The following is a 21,195-nucleotide window of genomic DNA, read 5'->3' as shown; positions in this document are numbered from 1 at the left end:
ACACTCTAACCAATATACTTGAACTTGGGGAAGGAAAGGGAAGATGCTAAAAGAATAATGGCTCTTGCACTTCTGCAAACTTAACATTTTACAACTTTCACATTTTTAAGCAAAACTAGTATCTGTTTAAAGCAAGGAACAGAGACTAGCAGCAAGCAAAGGCTCAGTATGAGAGGGAAGCTCTCTTAGGGCACCATGCCGCAAACCCAGGCCCCATTCTGCAAACACTTGAGCATGTGCATGATTTTATACATGTAGGTCCCACAGAGCACATGTTGCTGTGTGCAGGACTGTTTTCCACAGAACAAGCTCTCTCGGGCCTTCATTATAGTGAATCTCAGGCAAAGGAGATACTCTCTTCAACCAAACTGGAACAAGGAGAGTAAATCCCTCACTATCATTTTAGACATCTGCTCAGTGGGTTTGTATCTCATGACAGAAAAAAGTACACAGTGTGCAAAACACAAACATCTTCTGTTCGTCTAGCATGCAGTTTTATCTTCCCTTTGGGAAGCAGACTGAATGAGCATACTACAGCCTGGCAATAATGCACGTGTGAGTGCAATTCTATTTTGTTTTCCATTGTGCCCACACTTAGCTATGCTTGAGCACCTCGGTTCTATTCGCCTCACGACCCTTCCAAGCCGTGTGAGACCAGGTTTAACAGTCTGCCTTGGAAGGTTCCAGCTCTGCAATTCGGAACAGGCTTTGTCATTCAAGAGCTTCAAGGGTACCTCCCCCAACTGCAAGACTCCTTCCACCATCTCCCCGGAGTGACCTGTGCAAGATTGGTGGGCTGAGACCACAGTTGGGAGGTTTCAAGTGATTTTTGCATTTGTAAGTCACACAGGAATCAGCGGCATAAGAAGTCAGTATCTGACAAACAGAAAAACACGTGCAGCCAGGTGCATTACACATACAGCGTTTATACCAGAGGGGCCAGTTGTTCCCTCTAATTTTTTCCATCCACAAGCAAAATAAATTTTGTTACGTGCACTCAGGCATATGTAGATGTGCACCACCAATAGAAATACACGCTTCCCTCTGTCGGTGGCCACAGGTGCTCTGCTAATCAGCTGGGCAACACATGAATCTCTTCTCAGTGACCGCTAAAGCACTCAGCTTAGAGGGAACAATGGGCATGGGCAACCTGCGGCCCACTAGGGTTACATGTGTGGCCTGCGGAGCCCTAGGCCGTCCTCCCCCCCCACACACACAAGCCTCTCATGCACTGGGGCCCCAGAGCTGTACACACTTCCTGCACCTCTGCCTCCCTCTCAGCACTTTTGGAAGAGCTTGAAATTGCCTGATTCGAGCTCCGTTGCTGCTACGCCCCTTCCCTTCCAGAACCGGAACACTGTGAATCAGCTGTTTGAGGCATTCTACTTCTGAACTGAGGGGAAGGAGTAGGGATTGAGCACAAATGGGGTGATTCACATGCTCCAAAAGTGCTGAGAGGAGCAAGTAAGGGCGAGGCCCCAGTGCACAAGAGGGGAGAGGGGAGGGGAGGGGAGGGGAGGGGAGGGCAGGCAGAACGGCTGCAGGGCATCAGGTTGAACCTCAGCGGGCTGCTCTAGCTCACTGAGGTGAAAGAGGATATGAATGCCCTCTCGCTATTTCTGGTTGTCCATCACTGACCTACACGCTCACTCCGGCCTACCCTGTAACTGCTCCACTTAGCAATCAAGAAAAAATTTATCCCCGCGGCTGCAAAGACTTACAGGTGCTTAACTTGAAGCCCAGTTTGAGTCCCATTGACTTCAAAAGATCTATTTGCATGCTTAATATTAAACGCAGACGTAGGAATTTGTAAAATCAGAACCATTACTCACCCCTGGGTTTATTATAAAGAAAATAATTCCCAGAACTTAAAAAATCTGAGAGTGTGGTTTTGGGGTTTTTGCTTTTGTTTTCCCCCACCATGACTGAATTGTGAGGTTAGGATCAAATTCCCCAGGAAGCCCTGTAGTTTGAGCTCTCTCAATCACTTTTGGAGTGGTCTTCTGAAATCAGAACAAGCTGCTTAGAAGGGAAACATGCCTTGGAGGAAGAAAAACGCAGATTGTGAAGCAAGTGTCTAAAAATGGACCCCAAACACTTAACACACACAGTGCAAATACTTATTTAAAGAGTAGAACAATTAGCTGTGTCTTAAAACACTCGTGGGACTGGCAGGGTTCTTCAACTACAGAAAGCTGTTCCAGCTCCTGCCTTCTTGGGAGGGACAGTCCCAAACACTGTGAGAGAAATCTCAGGCTAGGTTTCAAAGAAAGCAGCTTAATAAATGGAGTGAAACTCTGTTCACACTAAAAGGAAGAAAGCTTCAGAGATTCAGAGCAGTTTTTTCTACCCTATCCTGGCTAAAACCTACCAGCTGTTTTTAGTCTCTTACGTGTCCCAAAAACAAGATACAGGTTCATCTTCTTTCATCTGGCATCCTTGGGACCTGACTGAGGCCGGACAAGAGAATTTGCCAGACCATGGGAGGTCAATATTTTCTAGCACACTGCCAACACCTTCACTGCTTCCTGGGCTCTTGGAGGACATCTCGGGGTAAATTAGAGCTAAAGAACAGCACAGAACACTGAGAGTCAGGATTAGTGGATGTAAACAAACTTTATGGGACCCCAGGAAACTTGGCCACTCTACTGCTGGATTATGGATGTTGCTGGACGAAAGCGTTCCGGATTACAAAGGTTCATCGTGTGGCAGGAGCTGATCTCGTACCTGTATGTACCCATAACATCAGTAGATTAATCATATAGACCAACAATGGGCAAGGTAGGCTAGTGAGTGGGCCATAAGAGTTGTCATCCTTCATTTCAGCAGCCTGCAAGATTGTTGTAATCAAGATGGTCTCCTAGCATCAGCTAGTCTTGCTCACTGTGCTTGTGTACCTAGAATTTTTGGGGTGTGCTGATGGAACTGTACTAGCACTTTGATTGGATACAGAGGGAGCTCATGGCTCTCACAGTGAATGTTGTGTGCAATCAGCATGCACCTCATCTCATGTGCGCCTGTTTTACGCGCCTGTCACCATAGTAATACCAGAAGGGAAAAAAACTATGGGGACAGAAACAAGTGAAAACTGGCAACCCTGTGGGTAGGCAGCAGTAAACAAAATGTCTTGTGGGCCACACACAGAACTCTAATGGGCTACATGTACCGTGGGCCACAGGTTGCCCAATACTGCTACAGTCCTTGGTAACATCTCCTTGTGTCTCTTCACCCAGCCGAAATGCTGTTTTCTAAGTTGTAAGAGTGCAAGGTCGCCTTGTTCCCTGTTTCATGCCTGATGTTTTGTTCTCTAATCCATTTGTGAACCTGGCATCTGGGTCACAACTTAAGTCATTGGGAGAAATTGTGCATGTGTTGCACATGGTACAAATGTCTAACATTGCGGTTCTTCAGACTAGCAAGGAGTTTGCACTGATTCTCCTTATTTCTTCCCAGAAAAGGATACCTTTCACACCTGGGTTAGCTCTCTTCCACAGTTCCAGTGCTTATAACTGCTCATCTTCACTTTATAGCTGTCTCCGTCAATCGGAGACTCAGGTGGTGCTTCATCCCATTTTAGCTGTGTGCATCAGGGGTTCACAAGCTAGCAGGTTGGGCTTTTAGGGGATTACGAACACTGGCAGTCTCATGCCGATCAATGGGAGGGGATTCCCAGTGTGGAAAATGTTCTCAACCACTGGTTTGTGTTTCATTTCTTTGCAATTAATGTGTTACTCTGTCAACTTTGTGCATTGTAAATATTCAAGGCTCGGGAGGCAGAGGGGTGTCAGTACACAAACTATTCTATATTACCCTGCACAGCCCAGAGAGGAGGGGTCAAAAAGTAGCAAGCACAGACCTGTTAGGAATCTGAGGGGCAAACCAAGGTTTGCAGGGGGCATCTGTCTCCCTTGCAGCTTCGAGGAGCAGTGGACAGTGTCCAGGGTTCTCTGCTCCGTGTCTCCCTCTGGTTCCCTTATTTTGCACCTGTAGCCTGTACCCCTGCCCCTATTTTATTCCTCTCTTGTCCCACAAAATCAGTTGGGTCCTGGGTTCAGTAGCCCCTACCCCTAGGCTGGGTGAGGGACCTGAGCAGTGGCGGGGCGGGGCTTAGGTTTAGGCCAGCACTCAATTAGCGCTACATAGTAAATTACATGGCTGCTGTGAACGTAAACAGGCGGAATCAAACCTGGGACCTCAGGAACCTAGTATGTGAACTTCTACTGCATAAACTAAAAGCGGTTAGCGAAGTCTGTTTAGCAGACTCATTATGCTCTTTGTGAGTGGTCTCAATGGCACTGCATGGGCCCGTACACCACCCCCAGAAAGTGTGTGGATTACACAGGCGTGCTGTGAAGGTCAGCCGTCGGGGCTTTGAATATATTAACTGGCACGGCAAAGCATTAAAGGCTGTTTGGAATTGTAATTCCAGTATGTGGGCCAGCGTGATGCTGTTCTGAAAAGTGACTCTGCCCTGTGGCATGTCTGAACTTCGCCCTGTCTTCGAGCGTGCTCGCTTTTTGTGTCAAACTGTGGGGGGATCCCCCTCTTCCGACCTCCCCACCCTGAAAACTCAGCTTGGGTTCTGCAAGTCAGACTGTTCTTTGCTATACACGCATCTCACCCACTGCAGAGGCTCTTGCAGGCCAGATGTTGTGCTCGCTGAAGACCTGTGGAATCCCATCGCTTGCCAATTATGACTCTGTGACACCTACACAACCTCACAAAGACTGTGGGATTGCAGGGGTGTCACTGATTGGCTTTTAGGAAGTGATTCTGGTGCTTGCAGGACCAGAATCCCAGCTTGCACGAGCTCTTTCCTGCTGCAGGCATAACAGAACGAACGAGCCATAAAAACGTGTCACCTTAGCCAATGATTTATGGCTGAGTATGAACAAAGAGAGGATTTGTGGAATAGAAGACCTTAGAGAAAGCCAAACCAAACCAGACGCTCCTTGGAGGAGAACTGCATTTTAATCTATGTTCTCAGATCTAGCGGTTGCCAATGGCTATCTTTGCTAATTTACGCCTTTCATAAAGGTATGATTGTGGCAGCTCCTCACGGGATATAAATTGCTCTTTCCCTTATGCTACACCCACAGGAGCTATGCATTAAAGCTCCCAGATCTAGAAGTCATTCCAGCTTCCTGAGTTACGCTACAATTTAAAGCATGTTTTGCTTACTTATATAGTGTATTTGGAGTTTTTAATCTTTATCCAGCAGGGTTTGCAAAAATTCTTCCCTCCCTCACCCCCATACTCTGCCAGTTTCAAGGGAGGCGGACAACACTAAACCCCTCCCCGTTAGAAAGGAGCAAGCCTGTATTGTAACCTGGTTAAAAAATTAATCTCAGCATTTCCAAAGCTCAAAGTCTGCGTATTTCTCATAGATCTTCTCTTTCAGGATGGGAGATCCCACAGCTGTCAGCCAATAAAAAGAAACACCCAGAACAGAGGTTGCATTCAAATGAAAAAGCTCTGCCTAGCTCAAAAGAAAAAATGGAACTTTTTTTTTCCTCCCCCGCAGTTAGGTGCAGTATTAGGGTTATGAATTATCTGAGTCCTCACATAGCCCAGGACTCCACTATACTAGGGCTGTGTCAACACTACAAAAACAACTTGGAAGTTGCTTACTTCGAAGTACAACTTCGAAAAAACAGACTTTGAAGTTGAGCATCTACACACACCCGACTTTGAAGTCAAACTTCAAAGTAGGGCACTACTCCAGTCTCGGGAATGGAGTAAGGACTTTGAAGTTGGGCTCCGTTACTTCCAAGTTAATTTAGAACTAAGGGAAAATGTGTGTAGACTCTGCTGGCTACTCTGAAGTATCACCTAACATCGAAATTAACCTCGAAGTTAGTTCCCAGTGTAGACACACCCTAGGTGTTGTACAAACACAAAACAAAGTCTCTGTCCTGCCGCTTGGTCTAAAATAAAAAAAAAAAATCACAGAAAAATATGGATCCAAAAGGAGCACTTTGCCTTCTATAGCAGGGGTGAGCAAGAGAGGCCTCTGAAGCTGAATCCCGCCCCCCCACACCACCATGCCTTTTAATCTAGCTTGCGACAGATGCCTAGGGCTGCAGATGGTGTGGAGCTTCAAGAGCTGTCCCCACCCACTCAGGAAATTCCCTCTGCTTCTATTGGCTGGAAACTGGCCAACGGGAGCTAAGAAATCAGGCTCCACTGCCCTACTCCCAGCAAAATCTCTCAGCTCCTACTGGCCAGATGCACAAAACTGACTAATGGGAACTGAGAGATTTTGCTTTGGGTAGGGATAGTGCTGCACAATTTCTCAGCTCCCATTGACTGGTTTCTGGCCAATAGGAGCTGAGAGATTTTGCTGGGGGCGCAGCATCTTCCTTGTCCTCATTTGCTATCCAACCAGGGTAAAACTAACAAACTTGTGTGTGCACTGTTCTTAAAACAGGGGAGACAGAAAGTAGGGTTTGACATTATTTATTAAGGAATGTCTCATTCTCATGCATTGTATCTCCTGAAGTATTGATTTTGTAACTGAATTTGAAAAAATTGCTCTTCTTGCTATTTTGGTTGCAGACCCCTGGTCTAGACAGTGTTTGGCCCTGCCACAAAGGCAGGGGACTGGACTTGATGACCTCTCGAGGTCCCTTCCAGTTTGAGTGTTCTATGACGTGTGGGGGGGCATAGGCACTGGCCACATGAGCCCCCTTCCCCCACCCCCATGATCACCCCGCACCACCCCTCGCCCATGGAGGGTTGGGACAATGCCCCCACCCTGGCCTGGCCTCTTGCCCCAGTCTCCTTTCCCGGGTGATTCGGCCTGGGAGACTAGTACGGGCCTTGCACTGGCAGCAGAAGGTGCAGCCCACCGCCCCCCACCCTCACCAGTTCTGCTTTGTGCCAGGCAGTCCCACTCCTCCATTGAGTGATGCATCCAGAGCGGTGGCGATGGGTTGCTCCATTTCCCCACCACCACCTGGTCCAGGCATCAGGTCCCCACCACTCGCTTCCTGGGCTACCCAGAGAATCTGGCCCCCTTCTGCCCACTGCGTTTTGGAGAGCGATGTACCTATCCTCCCCCAATGTCACCCCTGATTTTGCTAAAAACTTCGCTAAGGACCTCTCTCCAAACAAAGGTTGAGCAACATTCTCAGGAGCTTGTCTTCCTGAGGATGCCACTGATCAACTTTGCTTTCTTAGGGGTGTAATGAATCTTCACATTGAAGATTTTCTAAATAACTTGAGTCCGGTTGCTGAGCTCTGTGTGAGCTTTAGATTTGTTGTTCTCCCCACTTCCCATCCTGACATCCTGGGGAATAAAAAAGAACTCACTCTCGCTTTAAAAACTCCTTAAAAACATCCCTAAGATGGCATGGCCTGCTCTCTTTTGAGGCTCGTGCTGCAAAAACTTGTTGATCCTGGTTTTCTTGGAATTGTGGAACATTTAGCAACTGTATTATGCTATCATCTGCCCTGTGCCTTGGGAATTTTGAGACACATGCTAGCTTTAAATTACATGTGACTGAATAACCAAGATCCTCCAGAAAGTAAATATGTGAGTGGACTCGGTTAGGGAAATCTGACAATCATCGCTTCTGGACTGTTTTGACCTGTTTAAAAAATCATCCCTTTTTGTAACCTTGAGGTAGTTCATATACGAAACTTATGCAAATCTCTTTTCATTTGGAAAACTGCTTTTTTTATTTCTGCTAAGTAACTTTTCCTCCCAGTTACTTTGATCAAACATTGATCCTTTACTGACAAATCTGAAGTCCCCGTCTGTAATAACGGGTCTTGAGCTTCTCAGTTTATTGTTCTCTAAAGAAGCAATAGCTAGGCGGCCTTTGAGGGGGTGATTCAGATAGAGGCAAACTAATCACAGATTTAATTGATAGTCTGATAAAGGCATCATTGCTTTAACATCAGATCAAGCAAACAGCAGCAACTCCTGCCTGTGCGCCCATGAGAGAATGTGCATGCAGATTGGGTCTTCATTCTCCAAGACACAATTAATTGATTCTGCACCTTTGAAGTGCAAGTTCCACTTGTAAATATTGTTTGTAACCAACAGAGGAGCTCAGCCAAATGTGATGCTCATGATGCCCTGAGGTCACTCGTAACGAATGAACATTCCGTTTGTGTTTCTTTTGCTGTAGTTCTATTTGCATGCAGAGATGCCTTCTGCAAAACGACTTATAAAATCTAACCATATGCAATCTTCATAAATTGCATCCTACTTTCAGTAACTGTAGAAAGTATGGATTTCTGTAACCAGTATTTGCAACAATTGTATCTTGGGTTCCTCTTTTCCGTCTCTGATTTTTCTTTTTCTAGCCTCGTAAAAGCAAGCGAAGAGCTGACCATACCCCAGGGTTTTAATGGAAGAAACAAATTCCTACACCTCTCATAATATTCTGACAAATGCCCACTTTGAGTATAAATATGAAAACCAATCAAACTAACAAAACAGCGACTGTATGGAAGGAAAATGTGACTTAGCAATAAACTGTGTCTGTTAGCTCTGGTCATAAGAGCTCTCCCACCTAAGTGAAGGAAATGTTTCTCTCTCTGAAGTCTTGCCTACAACTGTGAAATTTTATCTGATTTTTTTTTTAAAGCTGCAATTCCGCCTGGCTGTTCCCATGCCACTGCTCTAGCCCTATTTTTAGAAATTCAGATTACAAGGCCAAAAAGGACCACTGTGATCCTCTAATCTGAGCTTCTGTATCACAAAGGTCAGGTGGCTTCCCCAAAAATACCTGCAGCAGTGTTTCTCAACCCTTTTTTATAATGTACACTTTTTTACAAAGTATATAAAAGTTTATACATACACCCAGACTTCTCTCATGTACCTCTAACGGTGCACGTACCACTGGTTGAGAAACATGCCCCTAAAGTAATCTGAGGTTTCAAAGCAAGTGCCATTCAGCCTTTCCAGATTACTGTACCCTTTTCAGGAGTCAGATCTGTTTTGCATACCACCAAGTTATACATCACTAGTAGTAGGCATCCTTCAGTCTGCATAGACTATGGATCGCGCCATTTAAAGTTTCAATTGAGGACTTCATTTACAGCATCTATTGTGACTATGAAGACCCACATGAGAGTGACAGTCCTTGCTGCATCTCTTGCAGATGCAGTGGGTGTCTGGCAAGTCCTTATTGTGCTTTCTGTACGCTCGCTTCTCCTCTGCTAGCTGTCTGATCTTCATCTCGCCCTTCTGAAGGCCCTTGTGTAACCCCTGCCTCTATCTGCTGCGGTCGTCTGCTAGTTCTTCCCAGTTGTCCAGCTCGATGTCTACCTCTCTGAGGTCTCTCTTGCAGACATCTTTGTAGCGCAGCGGGGGGCGTCCGGGAGGTCTTTTGCCAGAGGCTAGCTCACCATACAGGATGTCTTTTGGAATCCTTCCATCATTCATCCTGTGGACGTGGCCAAGCCAGCGGAGTCGACGCTGCCTGAGGAGGGTGTGCATGGTTGTACAAAAGCACACAAAACTATCACAGAAGACTACTACAGAAAACTTGCTGACATTCTACCATCTTATTATTCAATAAATGAATAGGAATAGAAATATTGGACTTACATTTCAGTGTCAGGCATATGGAGCAGTAGAAACAAGTCTTTGTCTGAAGGAACCGTTAGATTCTACTGACTTTTACTTGTGTTTTTTATGTAGCTTGAAGTAAAACTAGGCCAATGTGTAGGTGAGTTGATGTACTCCCTGAAAGAACTCCGAGTACCCCCCAAGGGTACACATACCCCTGACCTAAAGCATAAGATAAAACAAGATTGGATTTTTTTTTTTAAATCAGGGCTGAAGAACCCACCAATAACCCTTGATGAGTTGTGCCAAAGGCTACTCTTGCTATGAAAAATGTATATCTTACTTCCCGTTTGACCTTGTCTACCTTCAACTTCTAGACGCTGGATCCTGTTATACCTGAAGAGGCCACTCTTAAATATTTGTTCCATGGGCAGATACTAAGGCTAAGTCTGCACTGGCGCTTCACTGCACTTCAACTTTGCGGCTCAGGGGTGTGGAGAAACTTAAACACACACCAAGTGCGGCAAATTACAATGCTGTAATGCGCCAGTGTGAAAAGCTTCTGGCGCTGTTAGCTATTCCCAGCAGTGACGGGTTGCAGGGAGGGCCCAGGGGAGACTCTTTTGATAGAGACCCTCCCTACAGCCCTTGTTCTTTCAAAAGAAAGGGCCAGGGATAGAAAAATCTAGCACCGTGAGGACTGCTCTTGCAAAAGAAGGGCCTGCGGATCATCTACCCATGTTTCTTCTTTGTAAGAGTCAGCCGAAAAAAGGCGCTGCTCCTCATCTGGGAGAGGAAAAGGGTTGTCAGAAAAGGGGCTTTATTCTTTTGACTTCAGATCAAAACAATGCATTTTGTGTGTAGATGCTCAGCGGGTTTCTCGTGTAAATGGGGCCCTTGACTTCTCCTTTATTCCACTTGCTACGTTTTTTTACAGCCACCCACACTTCCCCTCTAAGCCAGGTAGCAGCCCCAATAACTGATGCTCTTTCTTCCCACTAAGGCCTCTGGAGGGGAAAAGAACTTCAAGTCTAAATTTGACTTTACACATTCACACATCGCACTAGACCCCAAAATATTGCTTTTTTCCCCAGCTCTAACTGCATGGTTTTTTGCACCACATTTGTACAAGCTCAGTCCCCAACTGATGAAACTGGCAGTCGCTAGGTCGTTAAACGAATAAGAATAGTATGCAAAAGTACGAATATAACTTGCAGGAATTTTGATCAAAGATTTTCTGCATGACTCTAAGCTAAAGGAAGCAGCTGAAGAAAGAGGAGAAGAGTATTTTGGCAGGATGGGACATATTAAAATAAACGCATGCTGAAAGGACAGGTGTAACGAAACGCACGAGACTTCAGCCAAGTGCTCAGAAATGTCAGGTTAAAACATAATGCTTTTAATCTGGCTGTTTGTCTAAGTAATGTAAACTACAAAAGGACTGTGTTCTCCAGTCCCTACACTATTTATTGAAATCTCCATCTTATTGAGTAAGTATGACTAATCACGCATTTTCTTTTCTATGTGGAAGTGTGTCCACACTACCAAGTTTTGTTATCAAAAACTGCCTTTTGGAAACAAAACAGGGAGAATGTTCACACTGCAATTGAACTTTTGGAGGGAAAATGCCTGGTTTCAATGACAAAACGCTTCCACCCTTAAGAGAGACTTTTTTCCCCTTTTCTGCTCCCTTTATTGTGGCCAGAGAGACAGTGTGGATGCTGCTGTTTGTTTTGTTGACAGAACTGGCCTCCTCCAGTATCCCACAATGCCTGCCCTGAGGGCACTGCTCAGTGTTTTGATCTCTGCTGCCCTGAGGCATGGCCCCTCCCCTTTCAAAGCTCCTAGCCAGGGTATCTGTCAGCTGAGTGTTATGCTCCCTTTGAAAAACAAACAAAAAGTACTGGACTGCTTCTGATCTGCCCTGCACTAGGAACACAGGACCACGCAGATTGCGGCTAGGGATGGGAGACAGACCTGCACTGCAGTGACATTCCTCAGCACAGAGTGCTCACAGAGCCAGGGTAATCTGTACTGTCTGAGAACAGTGGCGTCCTTAAGCAAGACACCCCATCGCCACATGCCCCCTGCTCCCCTACAGTCAGGCACCGACTCCCTCTGCACCGCCGGTGACTCCCCAGAGCCGCCCAGCCCCAAGCTACGCAGCCTTAAGAACTGAGTGGTACCAGAGCCCAAGCCAGTCACACGCTTCCGCATTCTCCACATGTGGACACACTGGCCATCGTGGCTCTGAGAAGTTCTAAAATACAGTACCGAGCCCTAAATTAACATGTTTTAGTGATAAGATTGTTTGAACAACTATGTGAGGTAGTATCCGTGGGAAACTTGATTTAAAATCAATGATTTTGGTGATTTAAATTATGAATGAAATCAAGTACTTAATTAACCTTGATTTAAAACAATCCACCCTGCACAGAGTGACCCATGATGCTGCTCCCAGCAGCTAAGGAGGCTGTGGAAAAAAGTTGGAGGGAATCCTAAGATGAACAGGGGTCAGCTCTGCCTTCCCACAACACAACATTGTGGGATACATACCCCCAGTGCATTGCTCACACAGTTGGCAATGGTGCACCCAATGCGGATATGATCTGTTGACAGAGGGCGTAAGTTCGAATGTCCTCTGGCGATTTTTGTTTTGTCAACATTTGGCCATCGACAGAAGGTTTGTCAACAAAATTTGCTCATGTAGACATGCCGTTAGTGTGAGCATGAGCAAGCGGGAAGATTTGGAAGTGATGAGAGGCCAGAAGAAAACATCGTTGGAGGCAATATCTAAGAAGTGACAGATATCAGAAGAGTAGCCATGTTAATCTGTTGCATCTCATGAAGTGGATCTTTGCCCATGAAAGCTTTTGCTCCAATAAATGTTAAGTCTATAAGGTGCCCCAGGACTTCTAGTTGATTTTAAGAAAATGTGAAAATTCTACGTATTCACCTTCCTATGTTTCAATACCGTACAGCACAAAATTTAAAGCCATCGATGTTGTGAGACTTAAATTCACTTCTAAGCATCACTCCTACCAATACTTCTAATCTCAAAACATTTCCGAACAGGCCTCTAAGGAAGAACACTAAGCACTTTTACAGGCAGTGACTTTAAAAAAAAAAAATTATAGCTCTGGCCATGCTTAAGAATTAGAGGAATAGTCCCTCTATTTGCCCAGCCACCAGAGACTGACTCAACATATTACATAATTTTTTGCTCTTCGAAGATTCATAGCTACTGTAAAGGTAGATGGCTAGCCTATAAAATGCTGATGCTACACAGACAAATTGACAAAGCGAAGAATGTGTGGTATTAACCCCAGCATCCAACGACTAGGCCTGTGGAAAAAAATAAGGCTGTGATATCCATTATTATGTATGCTTTCCCTTCCAGGTGGTCTGAATTATTTTTCTCTCTGCTGACAATAGAAGTGCTAGAGTTATTTTGACCAGCTGCCTGTAAAAACTGTAAGCTTGCATCACACAGCTGAAAGCATGGAGCATGTGTATTTCTCTGCAAAATGGTAGTACAGAATTAGTACAATTTATTCCATATGGCAGTTAAAATAAACATGTCGTCTTGTATTCCCACCATCCGGTGATGTAAGGGCTGGAAACGCTAAACCTACAAAGGAGAGATGAGGTGGGTGATTTGTGTCCGTAATAACCTGGGACTGACGGCTACCACAACAACTCTACAGCGCACAGACTGGGAACACATCTGGAAGGAGAGACAGGAGAGCAAAAAAAAAAAAAGGGCAACAAAAGTTAAATATGGTAATAGATACAACAATACTCAGTGTGCCAGCAATGACACGAGATTAGGACTTCAGCTTTGCTGCCCATTCAAGGTCCCATTTTTTTTGAAGTGTTCCTCTATAACTTTTTAAAAGCTAATTTAAAACAATTCGTTTCTGACAAAACTACCCTCAGACAGTATGTTTTGAACGGTTTTTGAAATCCTTTTGAAAAGCGGTTCCCAAGAAAAACACTTACAAGAACTATTTTTTTAAAAGTTTCTTAATAAGGACCTTTGTCACCAAGGAACAAACTGAACGATGAAAGCAAATACTGTGGGGAGATTTTTTTTTCCCCTACTCATAATCATAGATGTGACTTGTGACCAGCGTTCTGTGTAAGCGCTGCACGTCTGTGGACGCTCAGGAGAAATTTCAATATCACCCAGTGCCCACAGTGAGGATTTTTTTCTCTCGGTAGTGCGCATTTGCACATGCCATGGCACATAGAAAAAATTATTCGGCACATGGATGGAAAAAATTAGAAGGAACTTTGCTTCTAACTATAGTCTGCACCAAATTTTGACAGAAGTCTAATACTTACCTTTCTAAATCCCACCAGGTTTAATTGAATGTAATGTTCTTTACTCCCTTCTCCTTACTAGCTCAAGATTTTGCCAGGGAATGCTAAATAGTCATCTTGGTTCACTACATCTTGGTGGTGAGATGTGCTTTTTAAAAATTCTCTCCCCTGTATCACAGTGTTGCTGTGAAGTTTAAAGTCATTTGAGACACAAGATCGCTGGTTTCTGCTCTATTTGTTTATCACTGTTGTTGTTCAAAGTATTTTAATGTTTCACTTTTCCCAAAAACTCAAAACCAGCACATGGTCCACAAGGCACTATAGAAAGCTGGTGTCCTGGAAAGTAAGTCGTCCATTTCACCCATGCTATTCCAGAGTAGCAGGAGACAAGCGGCTCACAGGCTGAAGGACAGGAGACCTTATATGCTTTAGCATCCAACTGTCCTTTGCTTGCTCTCTCATTCCTAACACCAGAGCCAGCTGGCGACACCACTTCCCATCCAAGATATTAGCAGAGCAACGGCACCCTCTGGAGCCCTTCGGCCTCTGCCACTCTTTATCTCTGATACAGGGTGTGCTCACAGAACCCACCACTTTCAGCTTCAAAACATGTGGGACAAATGCCCATAGCCTAGTGGCTCCCTACCTTTTCACTAGTGCAAACCCCCAAACGCCTCCCAAACCATTTGCAGACCCCCATCAAAGCCAATCCTAACCACTACGTACACTTCAATAAATGAAGCAGGAAAACGCAACGTAGATTTTTGGACAGCGATTTATAGCCTTATCAGAAGATATTTAATTTTACAAATAATAATTGATTGTAACTAGGCAATGTCTTTAAAACGTACTTTCTAGGATCATGTTTGTTTATTTTTTTCGCGGAACCCCTGCAATACCCTTGTGGACCCCCAAAGATCCACGGACCCCAGGTTAGGAGTCACTGCTGTAGCCTCTATTCAAGAGGCAGCATTTCTGAAACTACCATAAGATGCAGAAATGACTCTTCGGTGAAGGGTAAAGAGAACACAGAGGCCACGTCTACACGGTGCGCTGCTGCCAGCAGGGTCATGCAAATGAGGACTCTCAACAAAGCAAATGAAGTGCTAATTTACTAATTGTGCGCCTCGTTTGCATACTTTTGCATGATCACTGTCCCAGCAGAGGTTTCTGTTGCCACAAAACAAGCCATGCAGATGGGGTTCTGATGACCAAACCCCCCGTTGTTGACAGCCCCTTATCCTTCTTTTTTGTCAGAGTTCTAAATTCAATCATTGTGGAGGCCATTTAGGGATCTGGGACAATTAAATTAAAAAAAAAAGGTGGCGGGGGTGCTTGGTCTTGCCAAGAGAGCAGGGGAAGATTCGATGATCTCCCAAGGTCCATTCCAGTTCTATGAGATGTGTATCTCAGGGATAAGGGGCTGTCAACAAGGGGAGGTTTGCTCAACAGAGCCCCATCAACACGGCTTGTTTTGTGGAAACACAAGCCTCTGCCGGGACAGTGATCACGCAAAAGTATGCAAACGAAGCGCACGATTTGTAAATTAGCATTTCATTTACATGACACTGCTGGCAGCAGCACACCGTGTAGACATGGCCAGACTGTATACCTCTTTTCTGATAGGTAAGCTTGGTAGAACACGCTCTCTCCATACATAAACTATGAACATTTTTAAGCACTTTTTCTATTTCAATTTTCAAGTTGTGGGAAACTGCAGGGGATGGCTGAAAAATAATTTCATGAGAGATGCCGTGAGTTGAAAAGTTAAAGCAGAAGTTGTCAACATCACGTGTCAAAACAAATCAAGTAAATACCAAATCTAACTCTAAAAAGTTCTAAAGCAGCTTTTTTCCCCCTGTACCTAGATGTACATTTTGATAATCGATGGAAATATTTTTGTGTAGTTAAATCAACTTTTATCAACACTAACCACCTAAAAGTCTAACGCTTCCAAGGCTACCAGTCGGTAATCCAGAGAATAATGTTGGGAGTTGCTCTACGAAAAGCACAGGTAGGGTGCTACAAATAGCATCTGCTTAAGCTAGCAAAAGCCTGACGGAACTGTAAATTATAACCACTCCTACTTAGTCAGCTGTTCAAAATACTGGTCCATTCTGTGTCAATAAGTAATGAATAGTCAAGCTGCGATCTTCCACCCCTTAATCTTCAGTTTCACATTCTGTTTTCTCAACCCTGGACAAATTCCTCTGATAGTTGTGACAACTGGAACATTCTCCTTTAAGAGACTGACTTTTTTTTTTTTTTCAAATGCTAAATGTATTCTCTCTTCTTCAGGTCCCTCCCAATTAGAGTGACCAATTCCATTATAAAAATATGCTACACAGAACCAGACAATGCACGCAATAAATGGGGACTATAATTAACCCCCTTTGAAAATTGGAAGGGGAAACAAACCCTATCAGCTCAAAGGGCAGAATTCCTACAAATAACTTAACATTTGCAGTATTTACCCAACTAGAAAAACTTGCTAGTCTCAGCATTCCATGACTGCACCACACATTACTTTTTACACTGCTTTTCAAAGCTCTCTCATAGCCAAGTGATTCTGTAAGGACAGTATGTTAATAGCAAGAAGTTCTAAAACAGTGCTGTGGAGAAAAAGTAGATATTACATAACTAACCTGAATCTTTACAAAGCTTAGAAGAGGTTAATTTTATACCAGCAGAAACCCATAGGGGTGCTATACACAAAGATGATAAAAACATCAGTTATTATTTTTGTTTTATATCTGTTCAGTTGCTATTTAGAGCAGGAAAAATATTAAATGTAACATTCAATATGTGTACTTCCTTTGATCAAAGTCCGTAAGTACATATGTCAGTGAGACACACGTGACCAGCCTCTTAGAACATTATCAGCACTGAATTTCAATTTGATTTAAAAAACAATCCTAAACTTAAATCACTGAAATGCAGAACCAGTATTTAAGTATATTACTATTTCACACTCTGATCTCAGTACTGTGATCAGAACTTCTAGACTATTTAATAAAATCTAAGTGTCAGCAAGATATTTTTTTTAATATGGATTTAAAAAGTAAATGGCAACTGATAATCAGTTATAATAAATGTATATACTACAGCATATTAATTAAGACTTTTAGCCTCTGGCTTTCATGAGTTCAGTGAGGAATCTACATAATAAAGAATTTTCTCCCCTTTTTTTCCTCCCATAGTAGCCTACTAGTTGTCACAGCCACACATTCCATATCTGGCAGTGATTCTAATTCTTCTGCAATATCCTCAAACAGATAGTACAGGAGATGATTTTGCATACAGCAAGATGGAATTACTTCTGGGCTACAGAAATGAAACTTGGTTACAAATTCTAGGTTCTCAATTCTTTCTGTTCACTTTTTTGCTGCATTTTCTTTGACAGGAAGTAATTCCATACACAGGAACACAGGTTGAGGCTCTTGAATAACTAACAGAACTAAGTAAATCCTGTTTTCCCCGGGGTTGCTTAATGTGTAAGATGCTAGAATTCTGTACCTTCTTGTGACTTGCCTTCTTAATTTACAGCGTGCTTGCCATGCCACTTTTGAATTCTAGCACAAGAATTCTGAACCTCAATGTATTTATAAGATCAGGTCAAACTTCTCTAACCCAGCACCCTCAGGACCTGACCATTGCCAGATGAGAGAATTTGCCGGACCACGGGAGTTCAATATTGTCTAGCAGCATCACCAACACTTTCACTACCTACTTGGCTCTTAGAAGACACTTAGTGGTAAATTACAGCTAAATCACAGCATAGAACAACACTGAGGACTAGGGGCTGCAAACAAACTTTATGGAACCACAGGAAACTTGGCCCCATCTGTGATAAATGGTCATCCAGTTAACTAAAATCATGCTGGATTATAGATGTTGCTGGATGACAGAGTTCCGGATTATATGGGTTCAACCTGTACTAGAGTTACTGTTATTAAAAGAAACCTGCACAAGACTGCTACATCTCAATTCAGGAAGCAACTATACCTAAAACCAAGCACGTCAAACATCCAGCCCGTGGGCCAAATGTGGCCCCATCATATTTTTTGTGGCCCTGTGGCTGAGAGCTGGGAGGGGAGTGAAGGCCACCTGGCATCCCCAGCCCCCACTACCTGGCCGGAGCTGGGGGGGAATCCCAGCAGCCACAGGGCTGGGAGCCACCGTGGGCACAGAGTACCTTAAATTTATATTTAAATTAAAAATGATTATACATAAGCAAAAAAACAATTTTACACATCAAATTTTATAAACTATAAGTAAAATTATAAAACAATAAACTTCCTATCAAGTACTGAATGCAATTAAAATTATTGTATTATATTTAAACAAGACCTGAACAAATATTATAAAATATACCTAAAACATAATCTGTAATAATAAATATTTATGACTTTCCAGTAGAAGTGCATTTTTTTTAGTGACCCTGAAAGCTATCTGTTTTTGTTTGTGCAGCCCTCAGTAAGCTTTGAGTTTGACATGCCTGCCTAGGACAATCACTACCTCAAACTGTTGTCTACATGTTTTTAATGGAACAGGAATAGTTATATTTTATTTCCAATTACAAACATGTGGTATCTAAAAATACTGATCCATCATTTAAACCCAGAATGAGACTTGCTCTTGTATGTACATATCGACAAAGTGAACAACTAACTGCATCGCCTATGTTTTTAAAGAAACTACCAAAGCCAATTAAATAGACTCTCTCAACTTTTCAGAACAAGTTGTTGGAAATCACTTTCAAAGGGGGTTCCATAGTTGAATGGCAGGCACTTTTGAATAAACATTTATTTTTAGAAGCCTGGAAGGATAACTTCATATCCAATATTAAATGATCTAACATATGTTAAGCCTTTATTTAATTCTGAAAAATATGACTTTCAATACAGCTTCCTGAGGTAGGGGAGAGACGGTTGATGACTCAATTCAAAAGTAATGCAAACTATGATGGAGCTGAGAGTGGGATGCATGGAAAAGGGAATTCAAGAATGAACCTATTCACTGAAATAATATTTTGTGGGTTGGCTACTTGTCCACTATGATTTTATTGGTAATGAAGGAAACTGATGAGTCCAGCACCGGGAAATGCAAAAAGCTAGGTTAAAGCCAGAAATGGGATTATTTCTTTCCCTCTACTAGGGAAACCCAGTTTTGCTCAGAAGTCTTTTTCTAGGAGGCATCTGGTTCTGGTTGATCAGTTTTTTCCAGCTCTGTGGCTGGGAGATCTCAAGAACAGCTCCACCAGTGAACTAGCCAATTATTCTGAAGATATATTTAGTGTCCAAGCCAAGTAGTCACACTCAACCAGCCACATAGCCACCAGGGGCTAGCACGTTAGACACCATGGCCCTATTGCTCAGCATGATGGAGAATCGTTAGTGACTCATGGGCATCTTCTCGTTCTGTTTTATATTAACAAACGTTTTTGGCTCCTTTTGTGAGAAACTTTTATAAATTCCCCACTGGGTTGGAAAAGACGATTGCAGCTAATCCAAATTAGGAATAAATAATACACCTCTTCTGGATTTCTCTGTTACAAAAGGAAAATGGGAAGGGGGGGCGGGAACAGGAAAGCAATCCCTTTAAAGGACAAACTTACCCTCTCACCATGTCCTTTCCCATTGCACCTAGTCAAAGAGTATTGATTAGAACAGTGTGTCCTGCAACTTGCGTGTCAAAGTCCCTAGTGTCCGATGCTGACAGTGCTTCTAATTCACCCCTAGAATCTCTCGGATGGCTGCAGCCTACAAGAATGAGCAGCTTCCCTATGAAATCAGGCTGAGAGTTGCATTTGGTGAAGCCAAGGCACCTCGTCGCCCACATATATGCATCTACGTGCACAGTGACTGGCTAGCAATCCACTCCTCCTCCTTCCATTCAAGACCTGTCTGAGATGTATATTGCAACCCCTCCCCCCACGCCAGCATAGTTGCAATTAAACAACTCGACCACAACTTTTTTGTCCTCCTTAGGATACAAAGCACCAGGAATCCTGAATCACCAAAGGTTTAAAAAAGAGAACAGTCTCCCTCCAAGTCGACGGGGCTTCCAAAAAACTCAGAAGTGCTCCAGTCCCAATACACACACACACCCAGCCATCAAGAGTGTTTTAAAAGGCAAAGTAAAACACAACTCTTCCATTGCCTATTCCCAGCAATCTGACATTGCAAACCACACTCCCGGCCTCTGACCAAAAGTTACCCAATATTAAATGGGGGTGGAAGGTGTCGGTGGAAAATGATCTCAGTGCTGGCACCAGAACAATTCTTTCTCATGGAAACAGGTATATATTTAATTCCTAGTAACTCCACTCAAGTTTCACCTTCCATCCCCTGCCGAGATCTTGCATGCAAAAGTTTGGTTTAATGCTGCACTGGAAATTATCCGCAGCCGCAGTTTAGGTGCATTTTGCAAATACAGACCCTAGTGCATGCATATGCTTGTCGGCATTCTTTATCTGTCCTGACTATGCAAAAGGCAAAAAGAGCTCGGTAATCCCAGCAGAAGAATGCAAATAACGTCAATGCACAGCTGAACGGCAAAGCCCTGCCTTACAGGAACTGTGTGTGTGAGTGTGTATGTGTGTGTCTGCAAAAAAAAAACCACACACACACACACACAAAACAGGAAATGCAACTGAGAGCTATGGAAAGCCTCAAACTTCAAAATGCAACTGCATCCCGACAATTGCACTCATGCACTTGAAAATGCATGCACGACTTTTTGCATATTTTGCAAGGAACAGAAGTAGGATCCTTACCTCTCGGCTGAGACATTTTCCCCTTTGCTTTGATGGGGGAGGGGAGCACAAAAGACTTTGCCTTGCCTCTCTTCTGTAGCTAGTTTTGCAACAAAGATGCACACTGCAAGCGCTCAATCTTCATGCAACTGGAGTTTTTCTCACTTGCTGCAGCAGATCCCTTTGCAGAGAGGGGAGGTGCAATTGCATACCTTGCAAAACAGATTGCAAAGTGATTTTTTTCCCCCAGTTGCAATGGAAAGGAAGGCTCTGCTGCACCTACATGATGGGCCAGGGCTGGCAGCTAAAAGCTCCAAACTTGGATCTGAGTATCTTAGTGCGCAGACGTCCTTCCTACGAGCACCGCAACGGTCGCTGGGTAATGTAGTTCTCCGGAGGAGTCCATGGAAGGCATCCTTAAGGGAGACACAGTTGCCGCGGTGCATTGCAAAGATCGCACGGCACAGCACCGCCAAGCTGGCTGCATTGCAAAACATGTATCGGCTCTTTCACGCGGTAGACATCGGCTTCGGCACAAACGACTGCACGTAAGGTCTTGTGCTTACAGGGAGCGTGTCAATAGCAG

At 43.8% G+C, this 21,195-nt stretch overlaps 1 protein-coding gene across 1 annotated transcript in view; it reads right to left on the bottom strand.

The window, feature by feature from the left end:
• The window catches only part of MAP2K6 (mitogen-activated protein kinase kinase 6), a 111,739-nt gene extending 90,857 nt beyond the window's left edge, over positions 1–20,882 (bottom strand). The window contains exon 1 of the mRNA XM_075014318.1: positions 20,631–20,882. Within this exon, the coding sequence (XP_074870419.1) occupies positions 20,631–20,646 (16 nt within the window). The 5' untranslated portion in view covers positions 20,647–20,882. The remainder of the gene's footprint in view (positions 1–20,630) is intronic.
• Positions 20,883–21,195: the final 313 nt, after the last annotated feature.

The sequence above is a fragment of the Carettochelys insculpta genome, chromosome 20 (genome assembly GCF_033958435.1).
Source record: "Carettochelys insculpta isolate YL-2023 chromosome 20, ASM3395843v1, whole genome shotgun sequence".
Lineage (NCBI taxonomy): Eukaryota > Metazoa > Chordata > Testudines > Carettochelyidae > Carettochelys > Carettochelys insculpta.
Note: the sequence above shows the minus strand (reverse complement) of the source record. Positions and strands in the feature narration are given on the sequence as shown.